This window comes from Oncorhynchus mykiss, chromosome 16 (genome assembly GCF_057628025.1).
Source record: "Oncorhynchus mykiss isolate SJ-2025 chromosome 16, ASM5762802v1, whole genome shotgun sequence".
In the NCBI taxonomy this organism is placed as follows: domain Eukaryota; kingdom Metazoa; phylum Chordata; class Actinopteri; order Salmoniformes; family Salmonidae; genus Oncorhynchus; species Oncorhynchus mykiss.
This window is the reverse complement of record NC_143037.1, coordinates 78,784,276-78,801,760: the sequence shown is the minus strand read 5'-3', so window position 1 is coordinate 78,801,760 and position 17,485 is coordinate 78,784,276. Positions and strand designations below refer to the sequence as shown.

General features: G+C 44.7%; 1 protein-coding gene across 2 annotated transcripts in view; it reads left to right on the top strand.

The window, feature by feature from the left end:
• Window positions 1-17,485, top strand: part of LOC110516815 (synaptophysin) — a 42,222-nt gene that overhangs the window by 18,550 nt on the left and 6,187 nt on the right. The window contains exons 2-4 of one of the 2 annotated variants that reach the window (XM_036947802.2): window positions 6,473-6,538; window positions 16,465-16,589; window positions 16,767-16,965. In XM_036947802.2, the coding sequence (XP_036803697.2) occupies window positions 6,473-6,538; window positions 16,465-16,589; window positions 16,767-16,965 (390 nt within the window). Of the gene's footprint in view, window positions 1-6,451; window positions 6,539-16,464; window positions 16,590-16,766; window positions 16,966-17,485 lie in introns of those variants that run through there. The other variant, XM_090201663.1, reaches the window with a different exon arrangement.

The window sequence follows — 17,485 nt, the reverse complement described above, 5'->3', positions numbered from 1 at the left end:
GGATGATGGGTCTGTTGATAGGATGATGGGTCTGTTGATAGGATGATGGGTCTGTTGATAGGATGACGGGTCTGTTGATAGGATGACGGGTCTGTTGATAGGAAGATGATGGAGCTGTTGATAGGATGATGGGTCTGTTGATAGGGTGATGGGTCTGTTGATAGGATGATGGGTCTGTTGATAGGATGATGGGTCTGTTGATAGGATGATGGGTCTGTTGATAGGATGATGGGTCTGTTGATAGGATGACGGGTCTGTTGATACGATGACGGGTCTGTTGATAGGAAGATGATGGAGCAGTTGATAGGAGGATGGGTCTGTTGATAGGATGATGGGTCTGTTGATAGGGTGATGGGTCTGTTGATAGGATGATGGGTCTGTTGATAGGATGATGGGTCTGTTGATAGGATGATGGGTATGTTGATAGGGTGATGGGTCTGTTGATATGATGATGGGTCTGTTGATAGGATGATGGGTCTGTTGATAGGATGATGGGTCTGTTGATAGGATGATGGGTCTGTTGATAGGATGATGGGCCTGTTGATAGGATGATGGGTCTGTTGATAGGATGATGGGTCTGTTGATAGGATGATGGGTCTGTTGATAGGATGATGGGTCTGTTGATAGGATGACGGGTCTGTTGATAGGATGACGGGTCTGTTGATAGGAAGATGATGGAGCTGTTGATAGGAGGATGGGTCTGTTGATAGGATGATGGGTCTGTTGATAGGGTGATGGGTCTGTTGATAGGATGATGGGTCTGTTGATAGGATGATGGGTCTGTTGATAGGATGATGGGTATGTTGATAGGGTGATGGGTCTGTTGATATGATGATGGGTCTGTTGATAGGATGATGGGTCTGTTGATAGGATGATGGGTCTGTTGATATGAGGATGGGTCTGTTGATAGGATGATGGGTCTGTTGATAGGGTGATGGGTCTGTTGATAGGATGATGGGTCTGTTGATATGAGGATGATGGGTCTGTTGATATGAGGATAATGGGTCTGTTGATATAAGAATGATGGGTCTGTTGATATGAGGATGATGGGTCTGTTGATATGAGAATGATGGGTCTGTTGATATGAGGATGATGGGTCTGTTGATAGGATGATGGGTCTGTTGATATGATGATGGGTCTGTTGATATGAGGACGATGGGTCTGTTGATAGGATGATGTGTCTGTTGATATGATGATGATGGGTCTGTTGATAGGATGATGGGTCTGTTGATAGGGTGATGGGTCTGTTGATAGGGTGATGGGTCTGTTGATATGAGAATGGGTCTGTTGATAGGATGATAGGTCTGTTGGTAGGATTATGGGCCTGTTGATAGGATGATGGGTCTGTTGATAGGAGGATGATGGGTCTGTTGATAGGATGATGGGCCTGTTGATAGGATGATGGGTCTGTTGATAGGATGATGGGTCTGTTGATAGGATGATGGGTCTGTTGATAGGATGATGGGTCTGTTGATAGGATGGCGGGTCTGTTGATAGGGTGATGGGTCTGTTGATAGGAAGATGATGGAGCTGTTGATAGGATGATGGGTCTGTTGATAGGGTGATGGGTCTGTTGATAGGGTGATGGGTCTGTTGATAGGATGATGGGTCTGTTGATGGGAAGATGATGGAGCTGTTGATAGGATGATGGGTCTGTTGATAGGATGAAGGGTATGTTGATAGGATGATGGGTATGTTGATAGGGTGATGGGTCTGTTGATATGATGATGGGTCTGTTGATAGGATGATGGGTCTGTTGATATGAGGATGATGGGTCTGTTGATAGGATGATGGGTCTGTTGATAGGAAGATGGGCCTGTTGATAGGATGATGGGTCTGTTGATAGGGTGATGGGTCTGTTGATAGGATGATGGGTCTGTTGATGGGAAGATGATGGAGCTGTTGATAGGATGATGGGTCTGTTGATAGGATGAAGGGTATGTTGATAGGATGATGGGTATGTTGATAGGATGATGGGTCTGTTGATATGAGGATGATGGGTCTGTTGATAGGATGATGGGTCTGTTGATAGGATGATGGGTCTGTTGATATGAGGATGATGGGTCTGTTGATAGGATGATGGGTCTGTTGATAGGATGATGGGCCTGTTGATAGGATGATGGGTCTGTTGATAGGGTGATGGGTCTGTTGATAGGATGATGGGTCTGTTGATATGAGGATGATGGGTCTGTTGATAGGATGATGGGTCTGTTGATAGGGTGATGGGTCTGTTGATAGGATGATGGGTCTGTTGATAGGGTGATGGGTCTGTTGATATGAGGATGATGGGTCTGTTGATATGATGATGGGTCTGTTGATATGAGGATGATTGGTCTGTTGATAGGATGATGGGTCTGTTGATAGGATGATGGGTCCGTTGATAGGATGATGGGTCTGTTGATATGAGGATGGGTCTGTTGATAGGATGATGGGTCTGTTGATAGGGTGATGGGTCTGTTGATAGGATGATGGGTCTGTTGATATGAGGGTGATGGGTCTGTTGATATGATGATGGGTCTGTTGATATGAGGATGATGGGTCTGTTGATAGGATGATGGGTCTGTTGATAGGATGATGGGTCCGTTGATAGGATGATGGGTCTGTTGATATGAGGATGGGTCTGTTGATAGGATGATGGGTCTGTTGATAGGGTGATGGGTCTGTTGATAGGATGATGGGTCTGTTGATATGAGGATGATGGGTCTGTTGATATGAGGATAATGGGTCTGTTGATATAAGAATGATGGGTCTGTTGATATGAGGATGATGGGTCTGTTGATATGAGGATGATGGGTCTGTTGATATGAGGATGATGGGTCTGTTGATAGGATGATGGGTCTGTTGATATGATGATGGGTCTGTTGATATGAGGACGATGGGTCTGTTGATAGGATGATGTGTCTGTTGATATGATGATGATGGGTCTGTTGATAGGATGATGGGTCTGTTGATAGGGTGATGGGTCTGTTGATAGGGTGATGGGTCTGTTGATATGAGAATGGGTCTGTTGATAGGATGATAGGTCTGTTGGTAGGATTATGGGCCTGTTGATAGGATGATGGGTCTGTTGATAGGAAGATGATGGAGCTGTTGATAGGATGATGGGTCTGTTGATAGGATGATGGGTCTGTTGATAGGGTGATGGGTCTGTTGATAGGATGATGGGTCTGTTGATAGGATGAAGGGTCTGTTGATAGGATGATGGGTATGTTGATAGGGTGATGGGTCTGTTGATATGATGATGGGTCTGTTGATAGGATGATGGGTCTGTTGATATGAGGATGATGGGTCTGTTGATAGGATGATGGGTCTGTTGATAGGATGATGGGCCTGTTGATAGGATGATGGGTCTGTTGATAGGATGATGGGTCTGTTGATAGGGTGATGGGTCTGTTGATATGCGGATGATGGGTCTGTTGATAGGATGATGGGTCTGTTGATAGGGTGATGGGTCTGTTGATAGGATGATGGGTCTCTTGATAGGGTGATGGGTCTGTTGATAGGGTGATGGGTCTGTTGATGGGAAGATGATGGAGCTGTTGATAGGATGATGGGTCTGTTGATAGGATGAAGGGTATGTTGATAGGATGATGGGTATGTTGATAGGGTGATGGGTCTGTTGATATGATGATGGGTCTGTTGATAGGATGATGGGTCTGTTGATATGAGGATGATGGGTCTGTTGATAGGATGATGGGTCTGTTGATAGGATGATGGGCCTGTTGATAGGATGATGGGTCTGTTGATAGGGTGATGGGTCTGTTGATAGGATGATGGGTCTGTTGATATGAGGATGATGGGTCTGTTGATAGGATGATGGGTCTGTTGATAGGGTGATGGGTCTGTTGATAGGATGATGGGTCTGTTGATAGGGTGATGGGTCTGTTGATATGAGGATGATGGGTCTGTTGATATGAGGATGATTGGTCTGTTGATAGGATGATGGGTCTGTTGATAGGATGATGGGTCCGTTGATAGGATGATGGGTCTGTTGATATGAGGATGGGTCTGTTGATAGGATGATGGGTCTGTTGATAGGTTGATGGGTCTGTTGATAGGATGATGGGTCTGTTGATATGAGGGTGATGGGTCTGTTGATATGATGATGGGTCTGTTGATATGAGGATGATGGGTCTGTTGATAGGATGATGGGTCCGTTGATAGGATGATGGGTCTGTTGATATGAGGATGGGTCTGTTGATAGGATGATTGGTCTGTTGATAGGGTGATGGGTCTGTTGATAGGATGATGGGTCTGTTGATATGAGGATGATGGGTCTGTTGATATGAGGATAATGGGTCTGTTGATATAAGAATGATGGGTCTGTTGATATGAGGATGATGGGTCTGTTGATATGAGTATGATGGGTCTGTTGATATGAGGATGATGGGTCTGTTGATAGGATGATGGGTCTGTTGATATGATGATGGGTCTGTTGATATGAGGACGATGGGTCTGTTGATAGGATGATGTGTCTGTTGATATGATGATGGGTCTGTTGATATGAGGACGATGGGTCTGTTGATAGGATGATGTGTCTGTTGATATGATGATGGGTCTGTTGATATGAGGATGATGGGTCTGTTGATATGAGGATGATGGGTCTGTTGATAGGATGATGGTTCTGTTGATATGAATGGGTCTGTTGATATGATGATGAGTCTGTTGATAGGGTGATGGGTCTGTTGATAGGATGATGGGTCTGTTGATATGAGGATGATGGGTCTGATGATGGGTCTGTTGATAGGGTGATGGGTCTGTTGATAGGGTGATGGGTCTGTTGATATGATAATGGGTCTGTTGATAGGATGATGGGTCTGTTGATAGGATGATGGGTCTGTTGATATGAGGATGATGGGTCTGTTGATAGGATGATGGGTCTGTAAAAGGGTGATGGGTCTGTTGATAGGATGATGGGTCTGTTGATATGAGGATGATGGGTCTGTTGATAGGATGATGGGTCTGTTGATAGGGTGATGGGTCTGTTGATATGAGAATGGGTCTGTTGATAGGATGATGGGTCTGTTGGTAGGATTATGGGCCTGTTGATAGGATGATGGGTCTGTTGATAGGATGATGGGTCTTTTGATAGGATGATGGGTCTGTTGATAGGATGATGGGTCTGTTGATAGGATGATGGGTCTGTTGATAGGATGACGGGTCTGTTGATAGGATGACGGGTCTGTTGATAGGAAGATGATGGAGCTGTTGATAGGATGATGGGTCTGTTGATAGGGTGATGGGTCTGTTGATAGGATGATGGGTCTGTTGATAGGATGATGGGTCTGTTGATAGGATGATGGGTCTGTTGATAGGATGATGGGTCTGTTGATAGGATGACGGGTCTGTTGATACGATGACGGGTCTGTTGATAGGAAGATGATGGAGCTGTTGATAGGAGGATGGGTCTGTTGATAGGATGATGGGTCTGTTGATAGGGTGATGGGTCTGTTGATAGGATGATGGGTCTGTTGATAGGATGATGGGTCTGTTGATAGGATGATGGGTATGTTGATAGGGTGATGGGTCTGTTGATATGATGATGGGTCTGTTGATAGGATGATGGGTCTGTTGATAGGATGATGGGTCTGTTGATAGGATGATGGGTCTGTTGATAGGATGATGGGCCTGTTGATAGGATGATGGGTCTGTTGATAGGGTGATGGGTCTGTTGATAGGATGATGGGTCTGTTGATAGGATGATGGGTCTGTTGATAGGATGACGGGTCTGTTGATAGGATGACGGGTCTGTTGATAGGAAGATGATGGAGCTGTTGATAGGAGGATGGGTCTGTTGATAGGATGATGGGTCTGTTGATAGGGTGATGGGTCTGTTGATAGGATGATGGGTATGTTGATAGGGTGATGGGTCTGTTGATATGATGATGGGTCTGTTGATAGGATGATGGGTCTGTTGATAGGATGATGGGTCTGTTGATAGGATGATGGGTCTGTTGATAGGATGATGGGCCTGTTGATAGGATGATGGGTCTGTTGATAGGGTGATGGGTCTGTTGATAGGATGATGGGTCTGTTGATATGAGGATGATGGGTCTGTTGATAGGATGATGGGTCTGTTGATAGGGTGATGGGTCTGTTGATAGGATGATGGGTCTGTTGATAGGGTGATGGGTCTGTTGATATGAGGACGATGGGTCTGTTGATAGGGTGATGTGTCTGTTGATATGATGATGGGTCTGTTGATATGATGATGGGTCTGTTGATAGGATGATGGGTCTGTTGATAGGAGGATGATGGGTCTGTTGATATGAGGATGATGGGTCTGTTGATAGGATGATGGGTCTGTTGATAGGATGATGGGTCTGTTGATAGGATGATGGGTCTGTTGATATTAGGATGGGTCTGTTGATAGGGTGATGGGTCTGTTGATAGGATGATAGGTCTGTTGATAGGATGATGGGTCTGTTGATAGGATGATGGGTCTGTTTATATGATTTATTTTATTTTCCAGTTGGTTGCCGGCGGACAGTTCAGAGTCCTCAAAGTTCCCCTGGGCTTCATCAAAGCTCTAGAATGGGTAAGTAATCTCTCTCTCTCTCTCTCTCTCTCTCTCTCTCTCTCTCTCTCTCTCTCTCTAGTTAGTCTCTGACCAGGAACAACACTAGGTTCAGAGTTAGTCTCTAACTAGGAACAACAATAGGTCCAGAGTTAGTCTCTAACTAGGAACAACACTAGGTTCAGAGTTAGTCTCTGACCAGGAACAACAATAGGCCCAGAGTTGGTCTCTGACCAGGAACAACACTAGGCCCAGAGTTAGTCAGTTAGTTTCATATTTAAACATTCAAAATGTACAACAATTGTCTGATAACTAGAATGTGTAGACTTTCCAAGATATCGTTTATGTCATCCTATCATCAGTAACCAACTGATCTGACATCATATTCATTAAGTACCAACGCATATTTTCAACTGGTTGGATTAATTAAATATGGTTCCGTTTCACACCTTTTGATGTCACCAGAATCGCTATGTTAACAAAGGGCTTTTCAAAAGTCAACTCTAGAGTAGAGAGAGAGAGAAACGGGGGGAAAGGTATTTATGAGGGTCATAAACATCCCCAACAGGCCAACGTCATGACACTATCCAGGAGGTGTACAGAAACAGGAGACAGGCTCCTGCTAGTATGTGCTGTTGCTGCTGTTGCAGTTTGCACAAGCCAAGACTACTTAGTTATATCAAATGTCATGTGTCTATCTCTAGAGTGGCAAACAGCACTATTTCAGTGGTATTCTAGAGTAGCAAACAGCACTATTTCAGTGGTATTCTAGAGTAGCAGACAGCACTATTTCAGTGGTATTCTAGAGTAGCAGACAGCACTATTTCAGTGGTATTCTAGAGTAGCAAACAGCACTATTTCAGTGGTATTCTAGAGTAGCAAACAGCACTATTTCAGTGGTATTCTAGAGTAGCAGACAGCACTATTTCAGTGGTATTCTAGAGTAGCAAACATAACTATTTCAGTGGTTTTCTAGAGTAGCAAACAGCACTATTTCAGTGGTATTCTAGAGTAGCAGACAACACTATTTCAGTGGTATTCTAGAGTAGCAAACAGCACGATTTCAGTGGTATTCTAGAGTAGCAGACAGCACTATTTCAGTGGTATTCTAGAGTAGCAAACATAACTATTTCAGTGGTATTCTAGAGTAGCAGACAGCACTATTTCAGTGGTATTCTAGAGTAGCAGACAGCACTATTTCAGTGGTATTCTAGAGTAGCAGACAGCACTATTTCAGTGGTATTCTAGAGTAGCAGAAGTAGATTATTGTGTTTGTTGTCGCTTGGAGTCGTGAGTGGCCCCCAGGCTGTTGCCCCTCCCACACAAGCATGTACACACAGACACACACACGCACGCACGCACACACACACACACACACACACACACACACACACACAGACACACACACACACACACACACACACACACCAGTAGACAGACAGATGGCATTGAAATGAGGTGGAAACATAATTGATTCAACCATTGTGTGCCCAGTGGGTTTGAGGTGCCCAGTGGGTTTGAGGTGCCCAGTGGGTTTGTTTTCATGAATACATTTCTTCCTCCTATTACAGTACAAGGTTGATTACTTTACTGCAAGGTTGATCACTTTACTACAAGGTTGATTACTTTACTACAAGGTTAATTACTTTACTACAAGGTTGATTACTTTACTACAGGGTTGATTACTTTACTACAAGGTTAATTACTTTACTACAAGGTTGATTACTTTACTACAGGGTTGATTACTTTACTACAAGGTTGATTACTTTACTACAAGGTTGATTACTTTACTACAAGGTTGATTACTTTACTGCAAGGTTGATCACTTTACTACAAGGTTGATTACTTTACTACAGGGTTGATTACTTTACTACAAGGTTGATTACTTTACTACAGGGTTGATTACTTTACTACAAGGTTGATTACTTTACTACAAGGTTGATTACTTTACTACAAGGTTAATTACTTTACTGCAAGGTTGATCACTTTACTACAAGGTTGATTACTTTACTACAGGGTTGATTACTTTACTACAAGGTTGATTACTTTACTACAGGGTTGATTACTTTACTACAAGGTTGATCACTTTACTACAAGGTTGATCACTTTACTACAAGGTTGATTACTTTACTTCAAGGTTGATTACTTTACTGCAAGGTTGATCACTTTACTACAAGGTTGATTACTTTACTACAGGGTTGATTACTTTACTACAAGGTTGATTACTTTACTACAAGGTTGATTACTTTACTACAAGGTTGATCACTTTACTACAAGGTTGATTACTTTACTGCAAGGTTGATTACTTTACTACAGGGTTGATTACTTTACTACAAGGTTGATTACTTTACTTCAAGGTTGATTACTTTACTTCAAGGTTGATTACTTTACAAGGTTGATTACTTTACTGCAAGGTTGATTACTTTACTACTTTACTACAATGTTGATTACTTCACTGCAAGGTTGATTACTTTACTACAGGGTTGATTACTTTACTGCAAGGTTGATTACTTCACTGCAAGGTTGATTACTTTACTACAGGGTTGATTACTTTACTGCAAGGTTGATTACTTTACTACTTTACTACAAGGTTGATTACTTTACTGCAAGGTTGATTACTTTACTGCAGGGTTGATTGCTTTACTACTTGATTACTTTACTACAAGGCTGATTACTTTACTGCAAGGTTGATTACTTTACTGCAAGGTTGATTACTTTACTGCAAGGTTGATTACTTTACTACAAGGTTGATTACTTTACTACAATGTTGATTACTTTACTGCAAGGTTGATTACTTTACTACTTGATTACTTTACTACAAGGTGGATTACTTTACTGCAAGGTTGATTACTTTACTACAATGTTGATTACTTTACTACAAGGTTGATTACTTTGCTACAAGGTTGATTACTTTACTGCAAGGTTGATTACTTTACCACAGGGTTGATTACTTTACTACAGGGTTGATTACTTTACTACAAGGTTGATTACTTTACTACAGGGTTGATTACTTTACTACAGGGTTGATTACTTTACTACTAGGTTGATTACTTTACTACACGGTTGAATACTTTACCATGAGGTGGATTACTGCAGATGTGGCCAGGGCAATACATTTCAATGACCGTACTGTGAGACGCCTAAGACAGCGCTACAGGGAGACAGGACGGACAGCTGATCGTCCTCGCAGTGGCAGACCACGTGTAACAACACCTGCACAGGATCGGTACATCCAAACATCACACCTGCGGGACAGGTACAGGATGGCAACAACAACTGCCCGAGTTACACTAGGAACGCACAATCCCTCCATCAGTGCTCAGACTGTCCGCAATAGGCTGAGAGAGACTGGACTGAGGGCTTGTAGGCCTGTTGTAAGGCAGGTCCTCACCAGAAATCACCAGCAACAACTTCGCCTATGGGCACAAACCCACCGTCGCTGGACCAGACAGGATTGGCAAAAAGTGCTCTTCACTGATGAGTCACGGTTTTGTCTCACCAGGGGTGATGGTTAGATTCGCATTTATCGTCAAAGGATTAAAAAACAACATTTATTTCACCTTTATTTAACCAGGTAGGCCAGTTGAGAACAAGTTCTCATTTACAACTGCAACCTGGCCAAGATAAAGCAAAGCAGTGCGACAAAAAACAACAACACAGAGTTACACGTGGGATAAAGTACAGTCAATAACACAATAGAAAAATCTATATACAGTGTGTGCAAATGGAGTAAGGAGGTAAGGCAATAAATAGGCCATAGGAGCGAAGTAATTACAATTTAGCAAATTAACACTGGAGTGATAGATGAGCAGATGATGATGTGCAAGTAGAAATACTGGTGTGCAAAAGAGCAGCAAAGTTAATAAAAACAATATGTGGTAGATAGTTGGATGGGCTATTTACAGATGGGCTATGTACAGGTACAGCGATCGGTAAGCTGCTCAGACAGCTGATGCTTAAAGTTAGTGAGGGAGATATAAGTCTCCAACTTCAGCGATTTTTGCAATTCGTTCCAGCCATTGGCCGCAGAGAACTGGAAGGAAAGGCGGACAAAGTAAGTGTTGGCTTTGGGGATGACCAGCGCAATATACCTGTTGGAGCACGTGCTACGGGTGGGTGTTGTTATAGTGACCAGTGAGCTGAGATAAGGCGGAGCTTTACCTAGCAAAGACTTATAGAGGACCTCGAGCCAGTGGGTCTGGCGACGAATATGTAGTGAGGGCCAGCCGATGAGAGCATACAGGTCGCAGTGGTGGGTGGTATATGGGGCTTTGGTGACAAAATGGATGGCACTGTGATAGACTGCATCCAGTTTGCTGAGTAGAGTGTTGGAGGCTATTTTGTAAATGACATCGCCGAAGTCGAGGATTGGTAGGATAGTCAGTTTTACGAGGGTATGTTTGGCAGCGTTAGTGAAGGATGCTTTGTTGCGAAATAGGAAGCCAATTCTAGATTTAATTTTGGATTGGAGATGCCTAATATGAGTCTGGAAGGAGAGTTTACAGTCTAGCCAGACACCTAGGTATTTGTAGTTGTCCACATATTCTAAGTCAGAACCTTCCAGAGTAGTGATGCTAGTCGGGCGGGTGGATGCGGGCAGCGATCGGTTGAAGAGCATGCATTTAGTTTTACTCGTATTTAAGAGCAGTTGGAGGCCACGGAAGGAGAGTTGTATGGCATTGAAGCTCGTTTGGAGGTTAGTTAACACAGTGTCCAAAGAATGGCCAGAAGTATAGAGAAAGAAGGGCCAGATGTGTACAGAATGGTCTCGTCTGCGTAGAGGTGGATCAAGGAATCACCCGCAGGAAGAGCGACATCATTGATGTGTACAAAGAAGAGAGTCGGCCCGATAATTGTTGGTCCGGACAACAGGCCCTCCGATTTGACACACTGAACTCTATCTGAGAAGTAGTTGGTGATCCAGGCGAGGCAGTCATTTGAGAAACCAAGGCTGTCGAGTCTGCCGATAAGAATGTTGTGATTGACAGAGTCAAAAGCCTTGGCCAGGTCGATGAAGACGGCTGCACAGTATTGTCTTTTATCGATGGCGGTTATGATATTGTTTAGTACATTGAGTGTAGCTGAGGTGCACCCGTGACCAGCTCGGAAACCAGATTGCACAGCGGAGAAGGTACGGTGGGATTTGAAATGGTCAGTGATCTGTTTTTTAACTTGGCTTTCGAAGACTTTAGAAAGACAGGCTAGGATAGATATAGGTCGGTAACAGTTTGGGTCTAAAGTGTCCCCCCTTTGAAGAGGGGGACGACCGCGGCAGCTTTCCCATCTTTATGAATATCGGACGATACGAAAGAGAGGTTGAACAGACTAATAATAGGGGTGGCAACAATGGCAGCGGATAATTTTAGAAAGAGAGGGTCCAGATTGTCTAGCCCAGCTGATTTGTACGGGTCCAGGTTTTGCAGCTCTTTCAGAACATCTGCTATCTGGATTTAGGTGAAGGAGAAGCTGGGGAGGCTTGGGCAAGTAGCTGCAGGGGGTGCGGAGCTGTTGGCCGGGTTTGGGGTAGCCAGGAGTAAAGCATGGCCAGCCGTAGAGAAATGCTTCTTGAAACTTTCGATTATCGTGGATTTATCAGTGGTGACATTGTTTCCTAGCCTCAGAGCTAGCATGGACTTTACAGTGTCCCAGGAGGAGGTGCTCTTATTTTCCATGGACTTTACAGTGTCCCAGAAGGAGGTGCTCTTATTCTCCATGGACTTTACAGTGTCACAGAAGGAGGTGCTCTTATTCTCCATGGACTTTACAGTACCCAGAACTTTATGGAATTAGTGCTGCAGGATGCAAATTTATGTTTGAAAAAGCTAGCCTTAAGTTTTCTGACTGTGTATATTGGTTCCTGACTTCCCTAAAAAGTTGCATATCGCGGGGACTATTTGATGCTATTGCAGTCTGCCACAGGATGTTTTTGTGCTGGTCGAGGGCAGTCACATCTGGAGTGAACCACGGGCTATATCTGTTCTTAGTTCAATTTTTTTTTAATGGGGCATGCTTATTTAAGATGGTGAGGAAATCGCTTTTAAAGAACAACCAGGCATCCTCTACTGACGGGATGAGGTCAATATCCTTCCAGGATACCCGGGCCAGGTTGATTAGAAAGGCCCTCTCACAGAAGTGTTTTAGGGAGTGTTTGACAGTGATGAGGGCTGGTCATTTGACCGCGGACCCATAATGGATGCAGGCAATGAGTCAGTGATCGCTGAAATCCTGGTTGAAGACAGCAGAGGTGTATTTAGAGGGCAAGTTGGTCAGGATAATATCTATGAGGGTGCCCATGTTTACGGATTTAGGGTTTTACCTGGTAGGTTCCTTGATTACGGACTTAGGGTTGTACCTGGTGGGTTTGTGTGAGATTGAGGGCATCTAGCTTAGATTGTAGGATGGCCGGTTATCCCAGTTTAGGTCACCTAACAGAACGAACTCTGAAGATAGATGGGGGGGCAATCAATTAACATATGGTGTCCAGGGCACAGCTGGGAACTGAGGGGGGCCTATAACAGGCGACATCAGTGAGAGACTTATTTCTGGAGAGATTCATTTTTTTAAATAGAAGCTCAAACTGTTTCGGCATAGACCTGGAAAGTATGACAGAACTTTGCAGGCCATCTCTGCAGTAGATTGCAACTCCTCTCTTTGTAGTTGGGGATGGAAATCTCAGAATATTTGGTGGCCTTCCTAAGCCAGGATTCAGACACGGCAAGGACATCAGGGTTGGCAGAGTGTGCTAAAGCAGTGAGTAAAACAAACTTAGGGAGTAGGCTTCTGATGTTAACATGCGTGAACCCAAGGCTTTTACGGTTACAGAAGTCAACCAATGAGAGCGCCTGGGGACACACAGGGCCTGGGTTAACCTCTACATCACTAGAGGAACAGAGGAGGAGTAGGATGAGGGTACGGCTAAAGGCTATCGAAACTGGTCGTCTAGTGCGTTGGGGCAGAGAATAAAAGGAGCAGATTTCTGGACATGGTAGAATCGATTCAGAGCATAATGTGCAGACAGGGGTATGGTGGGGTGCAGGTACAGTGGAGGTAAACCTAGGCATTGAGTGGCGATAAGAGAGGTTGCATCTCTGGAGGCAGTAGTTATGCTGGGTGAGGTCACTGCATGTGTGGGAGGTGGGACAAAAGAGCCCTCTGAGCCATGTTGAGTGGGACTAGGGGCTCCCCAGTAAAATAAAACAATGATAACTACCCTAAACAACAGTATTCAAGGCATATTGACATTAGAGAGAGACATAAAGCGAGGCATAAAGCAATCACAGGTGTTGATTGGGAGAGCTAGCTAAGACAACAATGGGAAAGACAACAACAGCTAATCAGCTAAGACAACACACAGGTAAAATGGTGATGAATGGACAGAGAGGGTTGGTTAACTACACACAGGGCCTGAGTTCGAGGCTGCGGCCGACAGATAAACAAAATAAACAAAAATGGAGTACTGTGATTAATGAACAGTCCAGCAGGCATCAGCTATGTGGCCAAGTGATCATAGGGTCCAGGGGTCAGCAGTAGATGAAACAGGGAAGCCGCTGGGTAGTCGTTACTACGCTAGGCATGTGGGAGACACAGTGTTCATAAAGTTAGCAGGCTGGGGCTAGCAGAAGCTACTTCACCGACGTCCGACAAAGGCCGGTTGAGGACACATCAGACGGAGTTACGTTGGCAGACTAGTCGTGACGGATCGGCAGGGCTCCGTGTCGACAAAGGGTCCAGGCCAATTGGCAAAAGAGGTATTGTAGCTGGAGTCATTTTGTTTGCTAGCCGGGAGATGCGCCTGGCTCGAGGCTAACTGGTGCTAGCTTCGGAAAAGGGTGTTAGCCACTATAGCCACTCGGTAGCAGCTAGCTAGCTGCGATGATCCGATGCAAAGGCCCAGAGCTTACGGCAGGAATCCGGTGATGTAGTGGCTTCTAGTCGTGTTAGTGAAGAGTCTGGGAGGCATCAGCTGTGTAGCCGAGTGATCATAGTGTCCACTGAGCAGGCTGGGAGAATGGGCCTGGCTGAAGGCTAGCTTCGGGGCAGCTAGCTAGCTGCGATGATCTGGAGTAATGGTCCAGCGCTTACGGCAGGAATCTGGTGATGTAGTGGAGAAAAGCCGTCCCGTTGATATCGCTCTGTGCAGACTGGCGGGTATTATCCAGGCTAAAAGCGGCTGGTGTCTGAGCTAAAGGTAAAGGCCGCTAAGAGTGGCTAACAATGACTAAATAGCTAGTAGCTAATTAGCTGGTTAGCATCTGGTGGCTAGCTTCTGATGGAGGTTCTAGCTATAAGGTCTAAAAATAGCACATTGGGTGAGGCGGGTTGCCGGAAGGTATATTGAATTTTAAAATGGAAAAGATATTGAAAAATATTGAAATATATACAAAAACAACAAAAAAATATTTACACAGGACAACGACAAAACACGTCTGCACTGCTACGCCATCTTGGATTGCACGTTACACCGAGGCCTGTACTCTGGAGCGGGATCGATTTGGAGGTGCAGGGTCCGTCATGGTCTGGGGCGGTGTGTCACAGCATCATCACACTGAGCCTGTTGTCATTGCAGGCAATCTCAACGCTGTGCGTTACAGGGAAGACTTCCTCCTCCCTCATGTGGTATCCTACAGGCTCATGCTGACATGACCCTCCAGCATGACAATGCCACCAGCCATACTGCTTGTTCTGTGCGCGATTTCCTACAAGACAGGAATGTCAGTGTTCTGCCATGGACAGAGAAGAGCCCGGATCTCAATCCCATTGAGCACGTCTGGGACCTGTTGAATCGGAGGGTGAGGGCTAGGGCCATTCCCCCCAGAAATGTCCGTGAACTTGCAGGTGCCTTGGTGGAAGAGTGGGGTAACATCTCACAGCAAGAACTGGCAAATCTGGTGCAGTCCATGGGGAGAAGATGCACTGCAGTACTTAATGCAGCTGGTGGCCACAGCAGATACTGACTGTTACTTTTAATTTTGAACCCCCCCTTTTTTCAGGGATACATTATTACATTTCTGTTAGTCACATGTCTGTGGAACTTGTTCAGTTTATGTCCCAGTTGTTGAATCTTGTTATGTTCATACAAACATTTACAGATGTTAATTAAAGTTTGCTGAAAATAAACGCAGTTGACAGTGAGAGGACATTTCTTTTTTTGCTGAGTTTATGTTAGAATCAAAAGTGAAAGAGACAGTTGTACTTGTGAAGGCATGTTTTTTTGTGTTGTGTGGTGTTGTTGATCCCTTGTTTGTGAGTTTTATTGTCAATTAGTCAACCATAACTTTCAAATGAATTGAAGTGTGTTGAACTTGGAGAGTGTTAACTTGGCTTTCACACTGCACATATCAGTCCCTCAGTGTCTCTGAGTGTTGAAATCACACTGTTATTCTTTATTCTCCTGGCCCTGAGTTTTTCTTCTCTTCCCCTCTCCTCATCTTCTTCTCTCTTTCCTCCTCTCCTCTCCTCTTCTTCTCTTTTCTCTTCCCTCCTCTTCTTCTCTCTTCTCTCCTCTCCTCTCCTCTTCTATCCTCTTCTTCTCTTTCCTCTCCTATCCTCTTCTTCTCTCTCCTCCTATCCTCTTCTTCTTTCTCCTCTCCTCTCCTATCCGCTTCTTCTCTCTCCTCTCCTATTCTCTTCTTCTCTCTTCTCTCCTCTCCTATCCTCTTCTTCTCTCTTCCCTTCTCTCTTCTCTCCTCTCCTATCCTCTTCTTCTCTCTTCTCTCCTCTCCTATCCTCTTCTTCTCTCTTCTCTCCTCTCCTATCCTCTTCTTCTCTCTTCTCTCCTCTCTTCTCCTATCCTCTTCTTATCTCTCCTCTCCTCTCCTCTCCTCTCCTCTCCTCTCCTCGCCTCGCCTCTCCTCTCCTCTCCTCGCGTCGCCTCTCCTTTCCTTCTCTATTTTCTTCACTCCTCCTCTCCTATCCTCTTATCTCTTCTATTCTCTCCTTTCCTGCAGATCTTTGCCATCTTTGCATTCTCAACATGTGGGAGTTACTCCGGGATGTTCAAGATGAGTGTGGAGTGTAAAAACAGGACCGAGAGCGACCTGAGTATATGGGTGGAATTTGAGTATCCTTTCAGGTTAGTCAAGGTTTCTCTGTTCTCTCTGTTGATCAGGAACAGGACTGTTATGGCCTGCTGACTTATAGACTCAAGGATTGTTCATCATGCGAGTATGGTTAATGATGGAACTTCCTCCAAAACACTATTCCATATCACAAGGTCCGTGACTATCCTCCTGCTCCTCTCTTTCTTCAGGCTTCATCAAGTATACTTTGACGCCCCAACCTGTAAAGGGGGTCCACCCGAGCGTCTCTTCCTGGTTGGTGACTACTCTTCCTCAGCAGAGTTCTTCGTCACCATCGGTGTGTTTGCCTTCCTCTACTCCATGGCTGCGCTCAGCGTCTACGTCTTCGCCCTGGAGAAGTACCGAGAGAACAACAAGGGACCACTCATCGTGAGTGGGGGAGAGTCCCAAGGGAATAGTGTGTACAGGCATGATAAGACAAGACAGATAAGAGCTGCTGCCCCTTGCACTCCCATTCACCAGGTGCCCTTTGGGTGGTGAATGAATTTGTTTTTAAATATATATACTGAAAAAATATATAAACGCAACAGTGTTGGTCCCATGTTTGAAATAAGCACAAAAAAAAAGCTTATTTGGCCTCCCGGGTGGCGCAGTGGTCTAAGGCACTGCACTGAGGCGCTCGCCCAGGCTCTGTCGCAGCCGGCCACGACCGGGAGGACAATTGGCCTAGCATCGTCCGGGCTAGGGAGGGTTATCCTTGTCTCATCGCGCACTAGCGACTCCTGTGGCGTGCCGGGCGCAGTGCACGCTAACCAAGGTTAACCAGACCTTCGTCTCTCCTGAGCCGGTATTGGAGTTGTAGCGATGAGATAGTAACTACTAACAATTGGATACCATGAAGTTGGGAAGAAAAAGTTTTAAAAAAAACTTATTTCTCTAAAATGTTGTG